Source organism: Pteropus alecto, unplaced genomic scaffold (assembly GCF_000325575.1).
Source record: "Pteropus alecto unplaced genomic scaffold, ASM32557v1 scaffold155, whole genome shotgun sequence".
Classification (NCBI taxonomy): Eukaryota; Metazoa; Chordata; class Mammalia; order Chiroptera; family Pteropodidae; genus Pteropus; species Pteropus alecto.
The window spans coordinates 2,741,126-2,749,895 of record NW_006438113.1 but is presented as its reverse complement, the minus strand read 5'-3'; the positions used below and the strand labels follow the sequence as shown (position 1 = coordinate 2,749,895).

At 52.3% G+C, this 8,770-nt stretch overlaps 1 protein-coding gene across 2 annotated transcripts in view; it reads left to right on the top strand.

The window, feature by feature from the left end:
* The first annotated feature begins 203 nt into the window (after positions 1-203).
* Positions 204-8,770, top strand: part of CDHR1 (cadherin related family member 1) — a 22,156-nt gene continuing 13,589 nt past the window's right edge. Inside the window, exons 1-8 of one of the 2 annotated variants that reach the window (XM_006915462.3) lie at positions 204-448; positions 1,098-1,193; positions 2,158-2,303; positions 3,219-3,269; positions 4,490-4,579; positions 5,792-5,878; positions 7,089-7,205; positions 8,176-8,319. In XM_006915462.3, coding sequence (XP_006915524.1) covers positions 394-448; positions 1,098-1,193; positions 2,158-2,303; positions 3,219-3,269; positions 4,490-4,579; positions 5,792-5,878; positions 7,089-7,205; positions 8,176-8,319 — 786 coding nt within the window. In that variant the 5' untranslated portion in view covers positions 204-393. The remainder of the gene's footprint in view (positions 449-1,097; positions 1,194-2,157; positions 2,304-3,218; positions 3,270-4,489; positions 4,580-5,791; positions 5,879-7,088; positions 7,206-8,175; positions 8,320-8,770) is intronic. The other variant, XM_025049440.1, reaches the window with a different exon arrangement.

The window sequence follows — 8,770 nt, the reverse complement described above, 5'->3', positions numbered from 1 at the left end:
CCTCCGCAGTGCTCCTATCTGAGACCAGGGGCCCCTTGGCTCCCACACTCCAGAGTTGGGCGAAGGGAGTGTGGCAAGAGAGAAGAGTGCCCTCGTCCGCCCTCCAAACCCCTCCCTCTTCACCCCGGCCGGCTGCTGGACTGGGTCCTCTCAGCTTTCCGCACACTGATTGGCCTCATTAGGCGCCGGCGGGAGCTCTCCAGCAGCGCAGATCTGAGCCTTGTCATCCGCTTAGCGCCCTCACCCCCGCTCCCCCGCTCCCGCCCTGCGCCCACTCCCGCCGCTGCCGCCACCCCCATTCTCACCTCCGTGTCCCTAGCGGGCCTGGGGCATGCTCCGTGCTCCTGCGCCCGGCCTCATCTGCAGCGAGCGACACTACCCTCCTGCGGAGACATGAGGCGCGGCCCGCGGACAGTCCTGGCTCTGGGGCTGATGTGCCTCTGCCTAGGTGAGTGGCCACTGGGTCCCCCGGGCCTCCGTGGGCGCGAGGGGTGGGCGCCGGCGCTACCCAGGGGACACAGAGACATAATTCTGGACCTGGACTGTTCACTTCCAGAGTGAGACTCGGGCTGGGGGAATGGAGATGGGGAAGGGAGGACAGGGGAGATTCTTCCAGTTGCCTGGCTTTGCTGGCAGAGGGGCTCCCGGGGCACTTCCCCAGAATCCGGTACTCTGGAGACCCCGGATTTGGGGCCAGGACCCCCGCTGCCCTCAGCTTCTTCAGAAGCAGGGTGGGCGGTTGAGAGGCTTATCTATTGGGACAAGGGAGAGCTCCCCCCTCTCCTGATGTGACCTTGGCCAGGGCGCTGTCCCTTTCTGCTCGTGTTCCCTGTCAGTCCATTGATGGGTTGAGTTTGGCCGCTGCCTGGGTTAAAAAAAAGCACCCCAGATGGTCCGTGTCCCTGACAAGCTGGAGTCCACGATAGGTGGTGGCAAAGGGACCCTCTTCGTGGCTCCCCAGCCGAGTCTGTCGGTGTGCTAGGGCTGGAGAGGGGAGTGCCATCTTGCCCAGGTCAGGGTCCAGAAGCCGGACCGTGCTGATGCAAAGTTATTCCTCCGAGTGTCTGGGTGCCCATTTGTTCGTGTTTTCTTCCTAGCCCAGGCCAACTTCGCCCCGCACTTCTTCGACAACGGGCTCGGCAGCACTAACGGAAACATGGCCCTATTCAGCCTCCCGGAGGACACCCCTGTTGGTGAGGAGCTCTGGCACTGGCCCCCATAAGTCTCCCAGAGGGGCCGCCCTCGTTCCCCTGGACACAGCAAGGAACCATGAGTCCCCCGAGCCTGCAGAGACACAGAGCGCCAGGCTGCCGGTGCTCCTGGGGAGCCCTGTTTGCGCTTGGAATTCCCCCGGGCAGTTGCAGGAAAGAAGGTCAGGGCTGCCATGGAGACCTAAGCCAGGCAAATCCTGGAGACCCTGTTGGGAACCGGAAGACAGGGCTGGCCCTAGCGGGCAGGCAGAAGTCCTCAGCATAGTGGTAATGGCTGGGCATGGTGGCAACTGCCCCATAACCACTGTGTGACCTTGAGCAACTGTAGTGACCCCCCAGAGCCTCAGATCTTTTAGGCTTTAAACAAGCCTGAGAACATTTAACTGGATTCACTGGGATATGCAGAGAGAGGAAGGAGAAAGAGGAGAGATATTTGCACTTCCTCTGCCTAGCCCTGTCTGGGTTGGGTCCCTGAGCAAAAAGTCAGCAGTGTAAAAGAGGCACCTGCTCAGAAATCCCTGAAGAACTAATCCTCAGAGGGGGGAAAAGTGCTGCCCCATGGGCCACCCCTCCCGCCTTAATGGCACCTCCTTTTTACCCTACCCACTTCCCCAAAGAGCCCCCCCGATCTTGGATCCTGGAACAGGAGCCATTACCAGTCAGAGGCCATAGAGTTAGGCACAACAGAGGGGAAATTCCTCTGCAATCTTATAGCTGACAATCTGTAAAGTGGTTGATACCAAATATCTCACTGACAATGAAGAATAAGGATAGAGTGGGAGGCAACTAACAGTGCTGCGAGGCCAGTAGTAAGTGCTTAGTTCAGGGTGATGCCTTTGGCGCTGAATTGCAAATTCACTGTATAAATATTTGAATCCTTGGTTCTGAGCTGCTGTCACTTTTAGGAAAGTTCCAGATTCTTAATCTCCCTTCTGTTTCCTTCCAGGCTCTCATGTGTACACCCTAAATGGAACAGACCCCGAGGGAGACCCTGTTTCCTACCATATCAGCTTCGACCCCAGCTCTAGAAGCGTCTTTTCCGTGGACCCCAGTTTTGGAAACATCACCCTGGTTGAAGAGCTGGACAGAGAGGTATGGGAAGGTGCGAGGATTACTGCCTGCAAACAAAACTCGGTGAACTGGAAGGGCCCCTAGAGACTGTCTTTGGAGAGGTCCTATAAGCCACAGAAAACTCAGAAAGCAGATCAGAGCTGGAAGGTGTGGTTTAGAGAATGGATCTGAGTCTGGAAAAAATCCATCCCTATGCACCCTTCTGAACCCGCAGGTGACAGGGCATGGGCTACATTTCATTTGAGATGCCACACCAGGCTGGTTGGCCCAGCTGGCCACATAACTGTGGGGCTGCTGCCAGCTTTAGTCTGATGGTGGACACCACCAGCCACAGGCCAGAGTAGGAAAAGTAAAAGGTGGGTCTCAGAGACTGCTGTGGGGTGGTAGGGGGAGGGGGGATGGTAGAAGTGTGACCGGGCTGCCCCTCCCTGGAACCCCCAGAAACTTGGATTTTGCCGCGGTAGAAGTGTGACCGGGCTGCCCCTCCCTGGAACCCCCAGAAACTTGGCGATTTTGACGCTCTTCCTCACTGAGGTCTCAGCTTGTCTGGGCGAATGCTTAAGATTCAGACCAGGACCTCTGGAGAAATGTGGAATATGGAGAGGCATGGAAGAGAGAGGGGGAAGGAAAGGGTATAGAAAAAAGGAAAAATCCCTTCTTCCAGAGACCTCCACACACTATGTTAGCTTGTCTCCTCCTTCTAGCTAGAGAGCACTTCCTATTGGTGCCTCAACAATCCCTCTGGGTTCATGAGAACCCCTGACATGCACGCTCCCAAAAGAAGGTTTCAGGCATGGCCAGAATCAACATGGCCTGGCCTGCTCTGATGGGCTCAGTAGGGCAGGGACAGCTCCCCGCCCTCCCCCCACCCCCAGCCTCAGGGAGTACCTAGGACATGTCACTCCTGGACACTCACTCAGTCTTTGTGCTTCACAGAGGGAGGATGAGATTGAAGCCATCATCAGCATTTCTGACGGCCTGAATCTGGTGAGTGCACACTTGAGCCAGCCCCCTGGCAGCATGCAGCTCCCTGGGCCTGAGCACAGTTCCCTCCTCCAACCTCCTGGTGGATGGAGGCTCCTGGCAAACCCAAGCCAATGTGCTCACAGAAGAGGGCTGCAGTGGGTGAGACCAGTGGGAAAGGGAGGAAAAGAGAGAGAATGAAGAGAGCATGATCCATCAGCTGCACTACTGATGGAGCATACCTACATCCCACAGCACCTCTTTAAATCTGCTTTCCTGTCTGCCTCCTCTGACCCGATTCTTGGATCTGCCCCATTGGTCACCTAAGCTGAACACCTGGGCACCCAGACCCCAGCTTCTCCCTTACTTCCTTCCCCACAGCCACCATTTTACCCCAGGCCCCCATCAGTGCTTCCCTGATAATCTCAGGGGCTCCCCTGCTTACAGGCTCTCTGACCCCAATCCACCTCCAAACTCAGCCAAAACCATCACTGTGGTACACAGGCCTGACCACAGCCCAGCTTAGAAAGCACTAACAGCTGGCCCTCGGCACCCTCAGGATGAAACCCAAGCTTCAGTCTGGCCTTCAGGGTGTCCCAATCAGACACTCTCTTCCTTGCCCACACTTTCTCCCACATTCACCCTCCAACCATCTAGCCATAAATCTACTTATGTTCTCTGAACTCACCTTGCTTTTCACTCTCTTTGCCTTTGTACGTGTTGCTCCTTCACCTCTTTCTCTCTCCCACCTGACAAACTGCTTCAGAGCTTAATTCTCACTCTTTTGCGAAGACTCACTGCCATCCACCACCAGAGTCCAGTTAGATACCTCTTCTGGGAGCCTCTGGATGCAGCCTCTTGCACTGTGCACCCATAGCCCCAAGGGATGCATTTACCTAGGCCATGGAGTCATGCAGTGCAGGGGCCCTGCCCTCGGTGCCTGTCATGCCACTGCTATCACCCTGAGTAATATAATCACCATTCTTTTATATGCCAATCTTAGCTCTGCCATCTTATCCCGCAAAATACACATTAGATCGTGTCTTCTGTCCCTGGGATGGAACATAGTGCTTGGCACTAAGTATTTGCTTAATATTTGTTGCATGAATGAATCAAAGAAGGAAGGGAGGAGGGAGGGAATGAGGATAGGTAGAGACATATACCTGGGGCATTAGGGGCCACTGTCCCTTTATTGACCAGAAGGTCTCGCTGCCTCAACTCCTGTCCCCTTTGCCCCTTCTCAGGTGGCAGAAAAAGTCGTGATCCTGGTGACTGATGCCAATGATGAGGCGCCCAGGTTCATCCAGGAGCCTTACATCGTCCAGATTCCTGAGGTGAGTGAGGGGCCACTAGGCAAGGCCGATACACTCCCATCCCAGACCCATGGTCTGCCTTCTGGGGCTGCCTGCTATGACCTGGCCAAGGGGACCATGCATCAGAGTGCAGAGCACCTCTCCATCACTTGTACCCATGAGAGAGCTGTCCTTCATGTCCTCCCCTCCACCTCCATTGCCATCCCCTCACACATTCATTTTTCTTCTGAAGAATTGTTCATTTACTATTTTCCATTATAATCAAAATGTACATTTATTGTGGAAATGTGAAATACATAGAAAAGCAGGAAAAAAGGTGTCAAAATCTTGAGATGATATTGTTAAATTTTGGTCTATTTATTTCTAGTCATTTTGTGATTATCGGATTTATTTTGTTTTACATAGTTGCGACTATACTAAGCATATGCTTTCTGTACACTATTTTTCACTTAATTTTTAGCATAAGCATTTCCCCCATTAATTGTAAAGTTTGTGTAACTATCATTTTATTAGCTTCTGTTAAATGACCATTCCATCATTTATGGAACTGTTCTCTTATGTTTGGATATTTAAGATACTTTAAATTTTTGCTGTCATAAGAAACATCAAATTCTGAATATAAAAGTTCCTTTTCTCAAATTAGAATTATTTCCTTAAGATACATTCCAAGATTTAAAACTATCACTTCAAAAGCCTGTGAGGTTTTACCAGATTCCTTGGTATCAGAATGATACCAATCTGATCTTTGCCCAGGATATAGGAGAGGGTTTGTCTCCCTGTCTGACACTAACACTGGAGATTCTTGAATTTTTTAATGTTTACTAATTCAGTAGGAGAAAGATATTTCATTCTGGCTCTAAACTGAATATATGTGATTCCTGGTAATGCTGAACACGTCCGTGTTTATTAACCCTGTTATCATTTCGTATTTAAACCCTTTATCATTTGGAGTCTTAGTTTTTTTCATTCTCTCCTTGACGGCATCTTCAGAGAGAGGATGTCTGTTTGTTCTTTTCTTTCTCTTTCTGCTTTCCTGTACCCACTCTGATGTGTCTCCTCTGTCACTGCTCCTCTCCCTTTTGGGGGCTCCCTGGGTTAATCACCACCTTTCCACTTCTTTTCAACCCTTCACTCCCCCTGAACCCACCTTTCCATGGCCCTCCATACTCCCAGTTCCCTGAGCATTCTGTCACTGCCCCAGGACTGACCCCCTATGGCTATATAACCCCTCAGGACACACCTGCTGGGAGCAGTATCTTTAAGGTCCATGCTGTGGACAAGGACACAGGTTCTGGAGGGAGCGTCACCTACTTCCTACAGGTAAGGCAGAGCACACAGTACATAACCAGAGGCCCAGGCTAGAGGGGACACCTGGCTGCCCCCCACCTCAATCACCAAGGCCCTTAGGTCAGTGCCTCTACTATTCCCAAAGATTGTCAGAGATGCCACATTGGCTCTTAACAAGGTCTCAGTAAATGCAGAGGTAGAACAGACAGGTGGGGACATGAGAGGGGCCTGAATGGAAGCTGTCTTCCCCTGACTGGCTCCCTATCAGTTGGTCTGCTTCCCTCTCCCAGATCTCCAGAACTCTCAGCTCCCCATCTCCATCCCTTCCCCAGGAGAAAGCCTGGGCACTTTGCACCCACTCAGGGTGGAAGAAAGTTGTTTGGGCCTAGAATTGTCAATAGGAAACAGGGCAGAATGGGCAGCTCTCAGAAGGAACAGAGCTATGACGCCCCCACCCCACCCCATCCATCCTACCCACCCTGTCAAAGGCAAAACCCCTCCCTCCACCTCCTGCCTCTCCCTGGGCTTCCCAGGAACCAGCTGCCCTTCACATGGCTGCCATTTCTGTAACATTTCCTCTTCTCTCCACATTTACTCACTTGCTCTCACAATTTTCAAAGCAGTACAGCTTGGTGGTTAAAAACACAGGTTCTGGAGAAACTCCCTGGGCTCCAGGAATACTGGAGTGATCCCACGACTTACCACTTGTGGGGCCTTTGACCCATAATCTAACTTTCTCAGTTCAGTTCCCTCACGTGTAAAATGGAAAAAATAAGAGCACATCTTCACTGAATTCCTGATACACAAGAACTCTGTTTTAGATTGCAGATCATCTCCTGCACCAGATGCTGCCTAGGACTGGCCACTAACTTGGTGGAATTTGAACATCTCACCCTCTAAGTTAGAGCACTCTGCTGATATTTCTACCTGCTGGAACCTCCAGGCCAGAGCTTAGCCCAAAGTTTGGCCCAATTGTTTTCTAGCTGAGCCGAGAGAAGAGCTATGGCTCTGCTAGAAGAGAACTCCTTGGTTTCCCTGAAGCAGTGGGAGGGGAAGCCCAGAGCCCTAGGAAGGAGGACCCTGAGAACTAGAAAGGCTGAGTGTCCTGAAGTTTGAACCTCAGCTCCAAACCAGAGTACCTGTGACCAAGGACAGTGAAGATCCCTTTTCAGCAAGCAGAGTAGGCATTCTGGAGCTGGCCAGGGTTCCTCCCCAAGGCCCATCCTGCCCCTCATTCTTACAGAATATGCAGTCCACCAAATTTGCCGTGGACCACCACAGCGGTGTACTGCGCCTCAGGGCTGGGAACACTTTGGACTATGAGAAGGCTCGGGCCCATTTCGTCACCGTGGTTGCCAAGGTAATAGAGAGGGAGAAATGGGGAGCATCCAGTCTTTTTTCAGCCTTTGTCAGAGGAAGCCACTCTTAGATTGGAACAGAGTCAGGTTCTATAATGAAGTATGAAGAGCAGAGGTATGATTCTGCTCAGAATCTATGTTGAGTGGACCTTGCCCAGATATGGACATATTCTTCAGGGAGGCTGGCATCTGTGGGCTGGAGAGAGCATATTCCCTCCTGGGAGATGGTACACACCTCCTCAAGACTGACAGGCCAGCTTCCCCTTTGTTGGATCAGGTGGCCATGGCCTAGAGACTCATGCCCCATTACATCCCCCACAACCTGGCCTCTGGGCACCTCCCAGTCTTGCTCACCCCACCACTTCCTCTGTCTGTGACCAGTTACTCTCTCTGAGCATCAGTTTCCACATCAATCCACCCCTGAGGCTTAACTAAATTCCTCATGCTTCTAAACTGCGGTGGTGTGGGACCAGTAACTCAGCAGGGGCCCAGCCAACGTGTCTCCTCTTCTCCCTGGGGACAGGAAACCTCAGTCCTCCAGGCTTAGTGTTTAATTCTCCAGAAAGTCCCTTGCTGATCACATGTTAGCTACAGGCCATTCCAGTCCAGCCTTTTCCAGGAGTCTTGAGACAGCCGCACCTGTGGTTCCTGGGTGGGAGGGGAAATGGCTCTGATTCCCTCCTCTGCCACTTGTCCAACATGATTTTCTTTGAAAGAAAACTAAGCCTATTTCCAAAAGACCATTTTTAAGTGCCTACTACATACCAGGCACTGACTGAAGACCTTCACGCATCATCTTGTTTAATTTTCCCAACATTCCTATGAGAGGAGAATTATCTTCAGTGACATAGAAGCAGACAGACACAGAGAGGGTAGCTGGCTCTGTGGCCAGTAAGTAGCAAGAGGCAGATTCTACCGAAGTCTGTCTGCCTCTAGACCCCAAACTCTCTTCACTCTCTGATTCTTCCCCAGGATGGCGGAGGGAGGCTGCGAGGGGCTGATGTGGTGTTCTCAGCCACCACCATGGTCACAGTCAACGTGGAGGATGTGCAGGACACGGCCCCTGTCTTCGTGGGCATACCCTACTATGGCTATGTGTACGAGGACACTGTTCCGGTGGGTGGCTTCACCCCTTGGCCCAGTGTCCCTTCCTGGTGCCTTCTGTCCCGCCCTTCACACTGCCCTGAGATTCCCCTGCTGGTGATGGCTGGGCTCAGCCCTAGGCCACCCTCCTCACACAGAAGCCGCCTCAGCACTCACTTAGGCTCAGGTCACCAACAGGTCTTTTTGCCTCCAGAAGCATAAGGAAGAGGAAGCAGGTGCTTGTGGTGGAGCACCTACTGGGTGCCAAGACTGTACCAGGCATTTCTTCCCTCATTGAAACACATCCCAGACCAGCTGCAAGGTTGGCCTTTCAGAAGCGCTGAGAAGAGAGGCTGGAAGGTAGTTGACAGCCTTTGGGTAGGGCCTTTCCTACATCTTGTATAGGAGGTGAAGTGCCTTTGTGCCTCTCCAGCCCCAAGTCTGTAGCCTGGGGCCCCTTGGATCAGTAGTTCTCAGAATTTGC